General features: G+C 47.3%; 1 protein-coding gene across 4 annotated transcripts in view; it reads left to right on the top strand.

Moving 5' to 3' along the window:
- Positions 1–5,129: 5,129 nt before the first annotated feature.
- LOC142194252 (nectin-3-like protein) overlaps positions 5,130–17,343 on the top strand; it is a 36,822-nt gene continuing 24,608 nt past the window's right edge. For all 4 annotated transcript variants that reach the window (XM_075263269.1, XM_075263271.1, XM_075263268.1 and 1 more), the window contains exons 1-3: positions 5,130–5,185; positions 10,630–10,953; positions 11,804–12,115. In XM_075263269.1, the coding sequence (XP_075119370.1) occupies positions 5,131–5,185; positions 10,630–10,953; positions 11,804–12,115 (691 nt within the window). In that variant the 5' untranslated portion in view covers position 5,130. The remainder of the gene's footprint in view (positions 5,186–10,629; positions 10,954–11,803; positions 12,116–17,343) is intronic.

The following is a 17,343-nucleotide window of genomic DNA, read 5'->3' as shown; positions in this document are numbered from 1 at the left end:
TTCCCTCAGACGGTGGATACACCTGAAGGTCCTTAGTCCAACCGGTCTGGACTCTGTTGACTATGGATGCATCCCACTCAGAATGGGGAGCCCATGTGGACGAGAGGACTGTTCAAGGCCGATGGAGCAGCCCGGAAGTAGGTTCTTCCAACCAGAGGGAACTCAGGGCAGTTTACCTTGCGTTACAACACTTTGCCCTTTACCTCTGAGGGAAGGCGATCAAGGTCCGGTCGGACAACATGACGACAGTGTTGTATCTGAACAAACAGGGAGGAACCAGGTCCAGCATTCTCCTGAGAGAGACAAATCAAATTCTATCCTGGGCAGAAAGTACCCTGTCCCAGTTATCCGCTGTTCACATCAAGGGCTCCCGGAACATAGTAGCGGATCAGTTGAGTCGGGGTATTACCGTATCAGGAGAACGGTCACTCAATCCAGAAGTGTTCCAGAAAATTGTCCAGATGTGGGGTCTTCCAGACATCGACCTCATGGCAACCCAACTCAACGCCAAGGTGGAGAAGCTCTGCTCTGTGTACCAGGAGGACGATCCCTTGGCAGTGGATGCCCTGTCCATCCCATGGAGGTTCAGGCTGGTTTACATCTTCCCTCCATTACCCAACATACCCAGAGTACTGATGGAAATAAGACAGAACCAAGTCCAGGCAATTGCCATAATACCATTCTGGCCCAAGAGGACTTGGTTCGCCCAGCTCATAGGCATGAGTCGCGGCGTATATTGGAGGCTCTCCCAGACCTGGTCACTCAAGGAGGCCAGGCAAGCCAGGATCTGAGGAGATTCAACCTGACAGCCTGGAGGTTGACCAGTCCCTATTAGGTCATAGTGGACTGTCAGAGGCCGTCCTGAGGACTATCTCCTGCGCCAGAGCAGAATCCACAAACAGGAACTACCGCAGAATCTGGAACATCTTCAAATCCTAGGGATTGGATCACGAGATAGGAGTGTCCAACCCCCGTGTGGAATCAATATTGGGGTTCCTCCAGGACGGCCTAGACCAAGCGCTATCTCCAGCAACCTTGAAGGTACAGGTAGCCGCTTTGTCCGCCTATCTGAGGAGGCGTTTATCTCAACACCCTTCAGTAAAAGGATTTCTTAGGGGTGCTACGAGAATTAGACCTTCAGTATCAGCCCCCGTCCCACAATGGGATCTTGGGATTGTTCTGGCGGCTTTGTGCGACCCTCCGTTTGAGCCGTTAGAAGAGGTGGACCTGAAGTTTGTAACCTGTAAAGTGACTTTTTTGTTGGCCATCACCTTGGCCAAGAGAGTTGGGGAACTTCAAGCCCTGTCTTCTGAAGAGCCTTACATCTCTTTCTTTAGTGACAGGGTTCAGCTGCGTTTTCTACCAGGGTTTACCCCCAAGGTGCCTTCCCTGGCGAATTTGAACCAGCTGATCTCCTTACCAACTTTCTTGCCCCGAGGAGGTTAGACTACATTCTTTGGATTTAGGTAGATGTCTCCGTATCTACCTGAACTGGTCTTTTAGGAGGTCGGAGCACCTTCTGATTAATTTAGAGGTCAGAAGGCCTCAAAGGCCTCCATATCCCGCTGGGTGAGGGAGGCCATAAGGACGGCTTTCTCGTCCCGGGACCTTTCCCCTCCAGCTTGCCTAACTGCTCATTCTACCAGAGCGGTTTCATCTTCCTGGGCAGAGAGGTCGGCGGTTCCGCTAGAGCACATCTGTGCGGCCGCCTCCTGGTCCTCACCTCTCACCTTTGTATCGTCTAAACTCTCGGGCCTCCGACGCTACGGCCTTCGGGCCGGGCCTGACCTCCATGGGCCGAGGAAACCCTCCCTAAGGGGGGATTACTTGCTATCTCCCCACTTGTGCTGCTGGTATGACGACAGGGAAGCGTTGATTATGAAGATAATCTGTGTTCCCTTAGTCATAACAGCAGCACAAGGCTCCTCCCGATTATTTTTGTGCTATTTCTTGGTATTGTGTAATTTTTGGACTTGTGTATTAACACGTGGGGGGGTCCTTGTGCCCTCTTATAGGGCCGGGTTGTAATGAATTAATTGTTAATTAAAAATTCCATCTGTCCTACCAGCACACAGGGGCAGAATACCCCACTAGTGCTGCTGTTAGGACTAAGGAAAAACAGATTATCTTCATAATCAACGCATCACCGCGATCGCACCGATCCAGAGATGAAACCTAACATAGCAGAAGCCGTTAAAACAAAACCTGTAAGAAAATGGCAGTATTGCGTTTTTTTCTCAATTCTGCCCCATTCCGAATTTTTTCCGTTTCCCTGTACAGAATTATAAATGGTGACATCATCAAGTACAACTTGTTACGCAAAAATCAAGTCGCCAAGTTATCACTAGCTGATCGGTGGAGGTCTGTTCCCGGGGGCCCCCACTGAGCAGCTGCTTAGAGGGGCTGCAGTGATAGGTTGGGCACTGCGGCCTCTTTACTGAATACCGAGCACAGCGCCGTACATTGTATAGTGGCCGTGCTTGGTATCACAGCTCAGCCAATTTACTTGAATGGGACTGAGCAGCAAAAGGGCCACCTGATGAATGAACGTGATGTCCCTGACCTGTGATTTGGAAGCAGCGCTCACTTCGAGCTGTTGATCTGTGGGTGTTGGACCCCCCAACGCTCAGAAATTGATGGCCTATTCTATCAATATTTAACTCTTGGAAAGCCCCCTTAAGACATAATTCTGGTGCTTTTTGTGTGATCACCACTAGTTGGCGCTCTACTGCAAACACATACAGCTATAAGGGTCTGCTAGAGCCCCATCCTGAAATAACACGGGCATGTGCCAGTGTGTACAGTAACTTCTAGGATTATATTCACACAGAACTCGACCTGCAATAACCCGCCCTCCGCTTCATCGCAGATTTCCTCTTCCTCATCTCTTGTTCCATTCACTATTGTCTGAATTGTTCCCCTTTAGGGATCTTTTATAACATGTACTGAATGACGCAGATTTTCCCGGCGCGCCGTCTCCGCGCTGTTAGATTATTCTTAAAGGTCTTCGGTTTAATCTTATTTTCCACCGCGATTCAAGATGAATTAAAAAAACATCATACAACAAGCAGTAGAGAGGAGCGAGACGGATTAGACCCAAATTTAACAAAAGTTGTGGGCTCGACCCCAAACCGAAACGAATGGGGTTTCCACAAATCACTATTGGGCGCCTTGCAGGTGACGGTGGCGCAGGTCTCTGCGCTATCCAGGTTTTTCTCACACCGACCCATTCATTTCTGTCGGACCACACACACGGCCGCGAATTACAAGGTCCCTTGTTCTGGGTGACAGTCTGGGCCACATAACTCAGGACTGGTCCTATTCCTGTCCAGTATTGTGGCCGTGCTTCCGTGGCTCCTATGAATGTAAGGGGCGGGTACATGGGGCCGGCTCATAGATGACATCCATGTGCCGCGCATGCGCGGGTTGTGCCATTCAATCAAGGCCCAGCAGTTATCACACAATCATAGGTAACCGGTCTTATACTCTATAGTCTCTTCAGAGCCTGGAGTATAATAAGTGGGGGCCCGGGCGGGGGGCAGAGACGTAATAAACACCCTCTCACACCTCTCCGGCGCTCCCTTAGGCCCATCTTCTAGCCCCATTAGTGAGGGTACGATTTACCTGGGGAACACTGAGCTCTCCGATTGGGCATCAGTGGTCATGTGACGACAATGTCATGACACTAGTGTTAACCCCGTACGTTGATGTTCGGTAACTTTTTTCTCCGCCTTCCAAAATTCTTTAATTTTTGTTATTTATCTGTCGACCAAGCTATGCGAGGGCTTATTTTTTGGGTTGTATTAGATCTGGAAATTGAATTAACTTAATTGGATCAATTTATCATCAAATTATCTTTTTCGGGGAGAAGACCCGCAGTGCACAGAAGAGAAGCCTCAGCATCTCCATCGCCCCCACGTCATTGGCCCCCTACAGCACAGCCGCATTGAGAACAGAATCTGTAGTGGTATTGGCTCTTAAAGGGGACCTCTCACCACCTCCTGCAACTCCAACTCTTTGCATCCTTTAATAGTCACCACTCCACTCATTCCAGTGCAGTTGTAATTTCTTCTCTAGCCCCCACCACTCCTGAGCAATCATTTCTGGTACTATCAATACAATTATGTGCTGTACTGTCAAGTGGGCGGTCCCTGGCTTTAGCAGAAATACAAGGATTGCCCACTTGACAGCAGAGATCATAATTGTACTGAGACTAACAGCATCACTATTCAGGAATGGAGGGCGCTAGAGAAAAAATTCCAATTGCCCCAGAATCAAAGGAGTCTATTGAAGGATGCAAAGAGTTGGAGTTGGCGGAGTTGGTGAAAGGTCCCCTTTAAATGGAGTCTCAGGTGAGTGTCGGGATGAAGGAGCCGGCATCAACTATACCGTCCCCTCCTTCTGGTACCCGTTCACTGAACTATCAAAAATCATGAGATTGAAATCTAAAATCGCCCATACACATAAGGGCTGTGGAGTCGGAGTGGTGGAGTCAGAGTGGTGGAGTCGGAGTGGTGGAGTCGGAGTTGTGGAGTTGGAGTGGTGGAGTCGGAGTTGTGGAATCGAAGTGGTGGAGTCGGAGTTGTGGAGTTGGGAGCTGGGGTTAGTTTTGGGTCAGAGATGGAGGAAAGTTTATGAATCCAAATTCAAAATAAAACGAATCATTATGAAATATTAAATCTTACCCTTATTGATATTCTTGGGCGTCATGTCGGGGTCTTGGGTGGACTTTTTTGTCTAAGTCTCTTTTTTGGGGTGTGTTCCTCTCTTCCTGGTCTTTTTCAGAAGTAGAGGAGCTTTGATGTTCTTGTGTTACCGCTAGTTATGAAGGAGTCGGAGTCGGAGTATTTTTGTGGAGTCGGAGTGAATCCTTGCTCCAGGTCACCTATAGCTTTGGGGGATCCTCACATGCTGGGCCTGTCCAGTGAAGCCTCAAGATGACATCACTGCCAGGAGATCGGAGCAGATACAAGATCTCATGAATTGATAGACTTCTATGATTTCTCATGACTCAGCTGTGCTCAGTTTCTACGACTGTGTGTATTTGTTGTGATGTCATCAGGAGGAGGAGCCTCTGCCCCAGTGCTCAGTAGATGTGACTGTCAGACTATTTGTGGCTGGGGCTCGGAGATGTTGCTGCTGCTGCTGTGCGTGTCCTGTATATTACACCTCGGGGGCTGTCAGGGTGAGTAGATGACCATTATAACCCTGTATTTGCCCCGCTCTCTGTATCTGACGTCTTCTCTTGGATGCTTTTCTCTAATCTGCCATGTTCACGTCTTCGCTGCTTCACCTTATAGCTCCGGCTTTACAATATAGAACACGCAGACTTGTGTTTGCCATAAGATTCTCTGATACATTTGTATCAAAAAGGCAGAATTTTTGTCGTTCTGATTCCGTTACTTTCTCGGGAGATTTCTGTCTGGTTGTCGAGGTCTTAGATGTGTCTGTAATAATCCCTAATGATCCCATCTAACGCTGGCTGGGTCGTATATAAGTCCCATATGGCAGGTAGCACATGGCTTTGTATAGGACGTGCGGGGGAGACACAATAGAGGGGGGCCTGTCTGTAAACCCTTTCAGGTCCCCCAATTATATTAAACTGTCTAAGAACGATACAAACCTATATAACGTGAAAATGTCAGGTCGTAGTAGACGTAAGAAACTCTATAATCTGTAGAATCTGTAGGTTGTTAACATTTTTATGTATTTTTGTGAATTTTTTTTTGTTTTTTTGTTAAAATCATTGAATCCAACTTTACTCCAGCCATACACATGAGACTCTGGTTGGCCGATATGGTCGATTCGATGACTGGCTGGCTCTCTGGCCTGGTTTAGTGGTTAATGTTCATGGTGGGATCGCTCCCGTGATATCTAATGTGTAAGGTCGGTCTTAAGACGTCTCACATATTCTTTTGTTGTCAGACCACCCAGGTGATGGTTTAAAGGGCATTAGAACAGCAAAAAACGGACAATATGTCATCAATGTGTGTCACGCGTGTGATTGGTGGAAATCCCAGTCGTGTGCATGTGTCTGCCATAGCAGTGAATGGGTCAATGTGGTAGCACCCTGACCTCACCCATGGCTGTCTGGAAGGGGAGGGAGTGGCGGTCTGAGGATCCCGACCTGAGGCCTCTCGTAGTCCCCTATAGACACACAGAGTCAGCACTAACATGTTGCTCACTAGTGTAATTACCTTACTTGTGTATTTGAGGGTCTTAGCGTACATTGTGACCAAATTGTGCGCCCCCCACCTGCCACGACATGGTGATCACTGAGATGGATCCCTGCACTAGACAGTCTACCTGTACGACCTGTTCTCGCTTTCTCTTGGGTCTGACTGTATACTTATACTATGTAGGATCTAGTTTTAGGGGACGTTCACATTGATATCCTGATTACTACGCCACACTGACCCCTCTCGATCTCCGCTCCGTCGATCATTTTCTGCACCTCCAGACTCTCTCCTGGATCTCCTCTTATTTCTTATTTCTACCGTATTTCTTGTCCTACATCATGTTGGTGTAACCCAAGGTCCAGTCTCCAGGACTCCCCTCCCACGACCTCCATACAGATATACACAATCTAGTGCAAACAGTTTTCTAATTTAACCACTTGGTGCCCAATGTCAAATTGTAGATGGTGAGAACCTGCCAGATGTTGCACCACCACTCACTCGGGGGTCTCTTGGGACCTGTTATTATTGTAAGATCATTAGCAGAAACGTGCGGTTATACAACGTCAGGGTCCCAAGACGATCTGGGAGAACTCTAATCCCAGTGGGCAAAGCAATGACCTCAGTAGGAGCCCCCTTAAAACGTTGAATGGCTTTCCGACTGGTTTATTCCTTGGAGCGGGTGTCCCTGTGCTTAGGAGGACCTGACCAAGGTCTCCAGATCCCTCTCCCATGTACACACAGCGGCCTGTACAGTATATACACTTCATATAGGACAGCGATGAACAGGGTAAAGAATGGAGGGGAAGCCCCAGATTGTACAGCGAGTCCCTCTGAAAACAAGGTCTCGGTCGGCCATGTTGATGTGGCCGGTTGGCAGGATTGATAAGATATACGTGGCAGGCAAACAGCTGCACGAGAGATAACGGGTGCGCACATGGCTCTAACACTCACGCAGCAGGAGAGTGCGCTGCACCGGCCATAAACAGACGCAGAGCTGCACATGTCTTAGAATAATTTTAACACATTTTAAGAATTATTGAACATTTTTTTCCAATGTGTTTCCCTGCAAAACTAGTAATAAAATGCATAAGGGCTTGCAGGGCAGGTTGTGACCATTTGGCGGTATATCACCTGCATCACCTGCACATGTATATACTCCCTCAGGATGACGCCACTATGAGAAGAGTCCTGGCAATATCAGAGAGATTTCATGTAATCCCCTCCCTGCTTGGGGAAAAAATCCTACAGAAAATGCAATTTTATCTAAATTTACCCGGTGGCTTTTTCGCCATATGAGGTCACACGTCCAAGTCACCAGGCATATTGCGGAAGACGGACAAGACAGACGAGACGGACGGCCTGTGCTCAATAAACTACATTAAAGACCGCAAAGGCTTTCCAAATTATGCAGCGTGTGAACCCACCCCAAAGACACAAAGACATAAGTGACCCCACTCCCCCGCACTTGGACCCACCCTACATTATCCATTCACTATATACATGTCTGTACTTAGCCTTATTTACTATATACACCCCACGCTCGCCCTCCATTCACACTCGCCTGTAGACAAGTCGGGATCTGTATTGTGGGGTTTGGTTGATTTATTTCCTTGCACTTTATTTTCATACAACAGAAAAGACATCAATGTCGTCCAAACAACTTTGGCGCAAGTGCGATCCCTGACTGAAATGTTACCTGGTAATAAAAAGCGGCATCAGAGTGCAAATTTAGCCCCTTTGTTCCCTAACCCTGGTGTTTAGTCAGCCGCATGGTAAATACAAAGAATTCATTCAATACGGCGGAGGGCTGAGGAGGGGGCGGAGGGCTGAGGAGGGGGCAGCTCACAAGCATCAGGACAGGGAGATACTTGTCTGCCTTCTAATAGCTCTAAAAGACAAGGCTGTCCAGGAGATGCGGTATTATAGGATGGGGGGTATTACAGGCTGGGGGGTATTACAGGCTGGGGGGTATTACAGGCTGGGTGGTATTATAGTTTGGGGGGTATTACAGGCTCGGTGGTATATATAGGCTGGGGGGTATTACAGGCTCGGTGGTATATATAGGCTGGGTGGTATTACAGGCTGGGGGGTATTATAGGCTGAGGGGTATTATAGGCTGGGGGATATTACAGGCTCGGAGGTATATATAGGCTGGGTGGTATTACAGGCTGGGGGGTATTATAGGCTGGGTGGTATTATAGGCTGGGCGGTATTATAGGCTGGGCGGTATTATAGGCTGGGGGGTATTATAGGCTGGGCGGTATTATAGGCTGGGGGTATTACAGGCTGGGGGGTATTGTATTATAGGCTGGGGGATATTACAGGCTGGGTGGTATTACAGGCTGGGTGGTATTACAGGCTGGGCGGTATTACAGGCTGGGGGGTATTACAGGCTGGGCGGTATTACAGGCTGGGGGGTATTACAGGCTGGGCGGTATTACAGGCTGGGGGATATTACAGGCTCGGTGGTATTATAGGTTGGGGGTATTATAGGCTGGGCGGTATTACAGGCTGGGGGGTATTACAGGCTGGGCGGTATTACAGGCTGGGGGATATTACAGGCTGGGGGGTATTACAGGCTGGGGGGTATTACAGGCTGGGCGGTATTACAGGCTGGGGGGTATTACAGGCTGGGCGGTATTACAGGCTGGGGGATATTACAGGCTCGGTGGTATTATAGGTTGGGGGTATTATAGGCTGGGCGGTATTACAGGCTGGGGGGTATTACAGGCTGGGGGGTATTGTATTATAGGCTGGGGGATATTACAGGCTGGGTGGTATTACAGGCTGGGCGGTATTACAGGCTGGGGGGTATTGTATTACAGGCTGGGGGATATTACAGGCTCGGTGGTATTACAGGCTCGGTGGTATTATAGGCTGGCACGGTTACAGGGTCCCTGCAGCTGCAGTTTAGTGATGGGAACTCTTTGGCCGGCTCTGCTATACTGCAGCAGTGTGACTGGCGGGGATATACAGGGCACTGTGCAGTTTCAATAGTATGGTTAGCAATAGTATGGAAGGATATGTTTATGGCATTGCTATGGGGGTATTATGTAGCTGACAGGTTACGGTGGGGCACTGTGTGGTAGTAAACAGAGAAGTGCTCCGACCCCGGTGGAGATCCAGGGGACATGTATTGAGATAGTCAGGACCTATAAGTATCTGGGTGCATTCCCCAATAATAACCTGGACTGGGCTGATCACCTGGAGGCGCTGCACAGAAAGGGCCACAGCAGACTCTACCTGCTCAGGAGGCCGGGGGTCCAGGGGCCACTTCTTAGGGCCGGGGGTCCAGGGGCCACTTCTTAGAGCCTTCGGAGTCCAGGGGACACTTCTTAGAGCCTTCGGAGTCCAGGGGACACTTCTTAGGGCCTTCTTCAACTCTTTGGTTGCTTCAGCCATCTTTTTCGGTGTGGCCTGCTGGGGGTGCTGTATATCTACCAGGGACAGAAATAGACTTGTCAGGCTGAACAGGAGGGCCAGCTCTGTCTTGGGGAGCCCCTTGGACCCAGTACAGGTGGTGGGTGACAGAAGGACATTGTCTGAGGTGACCTCCATGCGGGAGAACAAATCCCACCCCATGTATGAGACCTTGATGGGACTTGGCAGCAGTGTAAGTGACCGTCTGCAGCACCCCAAGTGTGAGAAGGAGCTATCGCAGGTCCTTCCTTCCAACCGCGACCAGGCTGTATAATCTACATCAGACCCAGCGCAGACACTCAGCACAGAGAACTAATGATTATGACTATGAGGTCTTCCTTCTTCTTCTCCTCCTTAGCTGCTCTGACCTCCTAGTATATCTTCTCTCCTCAGTCCTGTAATATATTCCTGTGTATTATCCTGTATCTGTATTACTAGGCTGCTGGAACATACTGAGTATCCGCACTGTGCAACTATTACAGGATTATCTTATCTCTCATCTTATGGACACAGTACGGCCCACACTACTAAAACGTAGAGTCAAAATGCAGTAAAAAAGCTAAAAATACTCATTTACTCCCCCCCATCCACCGCCTCTGCCAATGACCTCCCATTATATACAAGGCTTCTCTTTTGCTTCCCTCCATATTTCCATCCGGCATTCTCCAAACCTTCAGACACTTGGATATATTACTTGTGTATTTCCTGGGCTATGAAACCTTCCAATCTGTACTAGGCTCTACGGTACGGGCACCTCGGGTCATTCTTGTGTTACTGTATGGGAATAACCTGCCATCTTCTGGCATATACAGCTATTGGCCAGGATCGGGCCCCGGGGTGATCGGCTGCATTTTAAGTGGCATATCCCAGATAAGACAACTCCTTTAAGAGGTTAAAGGCAATGTCCACCTTTGCAAGGAAATTGTATCTACAGTTATAATGCATCTAGAGGGGCTGTGACAATCTTCTGACTGCCCTGTTACTGTATATATGGCGGCCTGAGCTCTCCTTTACCTGTTTCTTATTTCAGTACGAGTCGATAAAGTGGTGCAGACATGGCAGGATTCAGACGTGACCCTACAATGCCGAGCCGACACCCAGGAAGAGGTCAAACAGATCACCTGGGAAAGGAAAGTCAACGGAAACAGCGTGACCTTCCTCACCTATAGGAATGATACCGGACCCCGATTCCCGACATCGTATGGAAAGAGAGTCAGGTTCAGGGGTGATGGAAACAAAGATGGCTCCATTCAGATACTCAATGTCTCCCTGACCGATGAGGGCGTCTTCAAATGTGTCTTTACTACGTACCCGTCCGGAACCATCGAAGGAGAAATCCAGTTACAGGTTTTTGGTAAGAACAATTTAACTTCGTTCATTATCGAAATGTTATATTGCTCGAGGTTACAGGCCCAAAGCCTGAGGCTGCACTACTGAGAACCTGATGACATTACGTTCTATCAGATGAGCCTTGCCGCTTTGTAGGTTCTGTATATGGGTTAGGGGCGTCCGTCAGGGATCTGGTCGGCCGTTTTGATATTTTTAGCTGCAGAAATGGATAAATCCTGAAACCCTGACACGCTCCATGAAACTCAATGTGGCCCATTGGTGGCCATTTGTATCCGTAGACCAATATATCTGTCACCGTATCATGTATATCATGTATATATGGATTATCTTATCTTATACTTGACAACATTTACCTTGAGGGACAGCACATCAAGCACGACCAGGCCCCTTCCCCCATTTTCTGCCTGGGACGGGGCATAATAGAAAAATAATGGAGTCCCAGGACATTTGCCCGCTCTTCCAGGACCTTAGTTGTCCCCTTATTTCAGAAGCCTCCGAGACATTCCGAGAGAGTTGGCAAGTATGGCATGATGGCTTTGAGTATAAACTGGGAAAGCCATGACACTTATGTGAACAGAGTCTTATTAGATAACTGACAACTCCCCCGATGTACTGACCTGGCGGAGCGGAGAAAGCTGTGGCCATAGACCCCTGGAACCTAAGGACCCGCTCCTCCCTAAACGGTGCTGCCAGGGAAGAGTTGGAAGACCCCCATTCCCACTATACAGTCGGTGAACTTATTGGGTTAGGCCGACACTCTTCTCATACATACGGCCACCGCTACCGTATTACATTGATGTACTAGGTTTACATACGTGACACTAACCTGTACATTTATGGGGGGGTTTTCTCAGTTCTACCTTCAGTCAAACAAGAACTCAAGCAAGATGTCAGGACTTCCTGCTTCAATTTGGTGGCGGAGTGTTTGGCGTCCTCAGCAAAACCCGCTGCGGAGATCCAATGGATTACACATGGGATAAATTATACCTCGAAAGAAGAGGACATGACACATCCCGATGGGACCACGACGACAAGGAGCCAGTTGTATATGATGTCGACACCGGAGCTCTACGGCCAGGAAATACTCTGCTTGGTCTATCAGCCAAAGATCCCAGGAGAACACCAGAAAAATTTCACGGTCAATGGCACCTTGACCAACATTCAATGTAAGTATGAATGCGGCTGGATGGCTTTTTAGGTTCTTGGGGTTGGTAGAGTTATAGACATGACCGGTGACTATGGAGGGAGTTGTAATGTTCTAATTTTTGTAATTTTTGCAGTCTTCCTTCATAATTTTTGATAATTTTCAATGAAATCAACGCACAACCTATCAGTCAAGTGATAAGTAAAACAACATCCTCTCAGAGTCCACCATGATGGCCCAATGCCGGAAGGGTGTGAAGCTGGAGGTCAGTAATACTTCTTCACCGTACGGGTGCCGCTATGGTTGGTCTTTTCTCCTGTTCTCACACTAAGGGGGCATTCACACGGAGTAACGCCGGGCGTGTATCACAGCCGTACACGCTGGCGTTACGGCAGACTGCTGAACACTTCCCATTCACTTCAATGGGAGCGCTCGTAACACCGGCGTGTATGGCTGTGATACACGCCTGGCGTTACTCCGTGTGAATGCCCCCTTAGATAGGAAATCCTCACCACATAGGTAGCCCTACAATGTAGCCCAAGAGTTATATTCGGAGGGACCCTTAACATGGCTGTTTCCTTCCAGAAATAGGACCTCACCTGTTCATGGGTCGAGCCTAGAGATGAGTGAACTGGTTCGGATAGAACTGGATTTGGCGCAAATTTTCCCAAAAGTTTGACCCAAACCTGAAACTTTGGGCGTTCATCACCTGCGAACCATAGGTGAAATTATTACACTCTTGGGTCTCTTCAGTGCTCCCTTTGGGTCTTCTGGCTTCTTGGGTGATTTTGTGCACTCCAGGGTCATCATTGAGGCCCAATTGGAATTTTATTCCACCATCTTTGAGTGATAGTCTTTTTGTCTAGTCTTTTCAGGGTTGTAGCTTGAGGAGGTGCAGAGGGTGCCATGACTCCCAGGTGCCCCTTCCCAATAGTAGTAGACCAGTCCTGTAAACCATACATTACGTCTCAAGGGGCCTGGTACAAATTTAGCAGTGGGGACCAGGAGCTTCATGTTGTGCCTCAGAGTCTGGTTAAAGGGCTGGTCCAGAATTAGAAATACATGGCTACTTTCGTCCAAGAACAGCGCCACACCTGTCCATGGGCAGTAACTGGTATTGCACATTGACTCCACCGAAGTTGCAAAAAGTTTTTGAATTGCAAAAATACGCTCAACCTTTAAATTGGCATGGTGCTGTTTTTGGAAGATATAAGCCACGTTTGTCTGGACAACCCTTTCAGGGTTTCGCTCTTGGATGTACGGCTCTTCTTTCATCAGAGACATACTGCTACTCCTCCCTTTTACATCAGGGTCTTCCAATTTCTCAGTGACTGTTTATACAGGTGTCTAGGGCGTTCATGAGAGATCTTCTCCAAACAGGAAGGGAGGACTCTTGTAAGACGCCATGTCAGGCTTCAGACCCTGGGACCATGGCCTGAGGTTAGATATTAAACATTCTTCTAGTTTCTCAGTTACGGTTCATGGCCCAGACCTCAGACCTTTGTACAACCAACAACCCCCCCCCCCCATCAACATGCCTGACTGAGTCCGGTAGATTGGGACGACATCAGATAATACCACGAGATTCTTTGTATTCAGTCAATCGTGACATGAATAGTTTTACCAAGTGACTGACTCTAAATATTCCAACATTTTAGGCGGGCTCAGGTTGATCATTGTGGGGTTGTTTGCCAACAATCTGTAGACAATGGGGCGCAATTACGAAGACCGGTGTTATTAATGCGAATCTTCATTACCCTGGAGTCGGCGTCTGGAGGGGACGTGTATGTAAATGAGGATATATCTGGCCATAACCAAAGCCACTTTTGCAGAAGTGGTGAAGACCGTGCAGAGGTTAAAAAGTCACAAAAATCGGAATTTTGTGCCAAATAAAATTTTGAAAAACTGTCTTATATGCCAGAAAATTTGCATGAGAAAAAGGCATAAAAAAATCCGCCCCCGTGGCCCATATTGATCGTTATGGTTAAATCCAGACACGTGGACCATCGTTGGTGCAATGTGGCACATTTAGTGTAGGATTTTTCTAATTGTTAGACAGGTGGGTGTGACTACTCAGGAAAAGGGGGTGTGGCTTAGAGGGAGTCTGTCAGCAGGAACATTGATATCAAACTAATGTCAGAACCTTACAGAGAAGCTGAAAAGGGCTTTAGGGACGTTCCTGCCCCTGCTGGGGATTTTTTCTCCGCTCCAAACAATTGCCCCAACTGCAAAGTTAATGTTCCTGAAAATGGGGCTGCAAAGCAAAACAATGGCATCTTTGGAAAGTGTAGAAGTAACCTGCAATGTACTGTCATTCATTGGGTACTGCTGACAGACTCCCTCTAAATGCACCAATGTACAAAATGATATAATTCTGATTCCAAGTAACTAGAACTTGGTATAAACGTAGACGAGTGTAGAGATAGGACCAGACGAGTCCTCCAGCGTCAGCCCTGGTGTGGATTCAAATCGCCCGTCTAAGGTCACATTGTGTAACTCTTTATCTAAACTTTCCATTACTGCAATAGTGATATAAGACGGAAGTAAAAACAAAACATTGGGAACGGTTTAGGCAAGAAAAACTAGGACACAAGTGAAATGTAAATCCCATCAGTATTGGTGTGACCTTTGCCCTTTGGAGGAGGAGCCTGGAAGTGATGATCTGGCCCCTGCAGATATAGCCCAGTCTGCCTGGGATGAAATGAAGAGAGAGACGGATTGGAGCAAGTTCTCCAAGATGGCGAGTTTCTGACAACATTCTTACTTTGCAGCATATTATTTGCATATAGACATAAATTGCAGACTGTTCTGGAACATAATATTCTAGAAATAACCTTCAAAGGAAATGCTAAAAACAGACCTGAGCCAAAACTAAAAGCAGCCTGTTATTTTGGGTAATAATACACAGTCTACAACTCAGCCAAATCCTCCGGATCTTGTTGATCCTTCTCCCTTGGACGTCTGCCATTCTCAAACCCATCTCTTCATCCACTCAGCCTGAGTGTCTCGATAAGCAGAGGAGTGTCCCATCTCGGCCTCTTGTTCAACTCTTCACCTGCTTAACTGCAAACAATGTTAACAAAAAAGTTGAGTGACAAATATTCTCGATAAACCCCAGAGCTTACACATCCCGAGTGTCCTACAAGCACTTGGACATGCGGAGCCTACAACCTTCCCTGATACTTTCTTCTTCCAATAATCTCTATCGTAACCTCACAGGAACTGCAAGAATTAAGAATATTTCAAGTAGGGTTAAAAATTTCCTGCACCGCGACACTGTCAACAGCTGGGAATCCCGGTGGAATGGCTTCTCCTCCAGGGACTCCGCTCAGGGCTCAAATTTACACAAGAACATCTGTCCCACCAGAAAATCCTCCGCCATACTTCTCATTATCCAAATGAACGGAACGGCGTCTGGAGATCGGCAGCCTTGTGGGAACCAACAGCGCCAAACAAAAAGATAATAGTCTGTAACTCCTGTGTCTCTTGTTCTCCAAACCAGCAGTCATAAAATTATTTCCAGTCTATCGTTCTCTAAACCAAAAAGAGACAACTTGTCCACCACCAAACCTCAGTGTTCTGCTCAGGTGGATGGCTGGGACGTTGCAGCTCGCTTGTCTATATGTCATTTATCGTGGGAATTACTGGAGCTTGTTCCAGCAGTGACTTTCATGACGCCTCGATGATATCACCCGATCACCACTTGTTTGCATCGTAGTTTACATGGACACGATACAAGCTGCAATGGGGGGGGAGACTCGCGACTGTGGTTGTTCTTTCCCCTTCTAGAGCTCTATTATATCTGGAGCACATCCGAAGTTTATACAACATCTGCTGACCAACCTTGAATGATCTGACAAACATCAACTGAACAAAGGTTCCCGAGAAAGATCCTTCTAGATAACTGATCCATTGGGTAAAACCTTATCACAAGTTGGTGGATTATTTAGTAATTGTAACCTAACCACAATAGCATGTAACACGACGTTGCGGTGATGTTACAAGCGTATAAGCTTTATCTGATGGAGAAACCTCCAATCCCTCCATATAGCCCTTTAGATGTCAATAGTGGCCAAGGCATCTAAAGAGACAAATGGGCGCCCTCGGTCAGTCCATGGGAACCCTTGTGAGGTGATAAAGGGTTGTCTATGGAAGTTGGGACCTAAATAAGTCCATCAGATCACGAGATTGGGCCGATCAGGTCTCATACATTGGCTGTCAGCGTCACAGCTTCAAATTACCAAGACAAAAAAAATAATATATATATGTAAAAAATATTAATTACAGTAAAAGATTTTATGAATAATTGACGTGTCCCCCCAAAATGAGCCGGTGTAATAAGCACCAGTCCCTCATACAGCACCGATGGGAAGATTGAGAAGTTTTGGCTTTCGGAAAGCGGAAATACAAAAAGAAAATAAATTGTTGGGTCCTGAAGGCCTGAAATGGACCCGGCCAAGACAATAAACGCAACGTAACCGATATCCTGCTCCGTCACTACATGGCTTCTGGACTCTCTTCTCTTTGTGGAGGATTCTATTTCCCACGATCCTTTACCCAACCAACCCACTTTCCCATACAATGTAAGTAAATCCTCCACGTAGCCTGCGGCCTCCTCCTCCTCCTCCTCTAACCACTAAGTAAATATGATCCCTATTGAGTGTATACAGTGTATAGGCCGTAACACAGAACTAGACGTATTGTAAGTACTGATACATAAGTGGTATACACGTATTGATACATAAGTGGTGCGTGTAATATACACATAGACACTCACCTCACTAGATCAATCCACCGACTATGTATATACTCACATATTTATATATACATTGTATCTGTCAACTTCCAGGAAAATTCCTATAAAATGGATATATCTCCAGAGCTCCCAGAAGGTCAGACAAATCTTCTAAGTCCCGGGTCTTCTCTCCCACCACCTGCAGTCAGGATGACCAAAGGGCTGAAGGAATTGGGAGAGGTATCAGGAGAGCGGGTCTGGGGTCTGTATTAGGGGGGTCTAGATTGGAGTCCTTATCACAGGATTTATTTAGGGGGTCTGGATTAGTTACGGGGCTCTGGTCTATATATATTTTAGTGGTACACATAATACACTGATATACCGGCTCATAATACACATAATACACTGATATACCGGCTCATAGGACACATAATATACACTGATATACTGGCTCATAGGACACATAATACACTGATATACTGGCTCACAATACACATGACATAATACACTGATAT

This window comes from Leptodactylus fuscus, chromosome 2 (assembly GCF_031893055.1).
Source record: "Leptodactylus fuscus isolate aLepFus1 chromosome 2, aLepFus1.hap2, whole genome shotgun sequence".
In the NCBI taxonomy this organism is placed as follows: domain Eukaryota; kingdom Metazoa; phylum Chordata; class Amphibia; order Anura; family Leptodactylidae; genus Leptodactylus; species Leptodactylus fuscus.
This window is presented reverse-complemented; position numbering and strand designations above follow the sequence as displayed.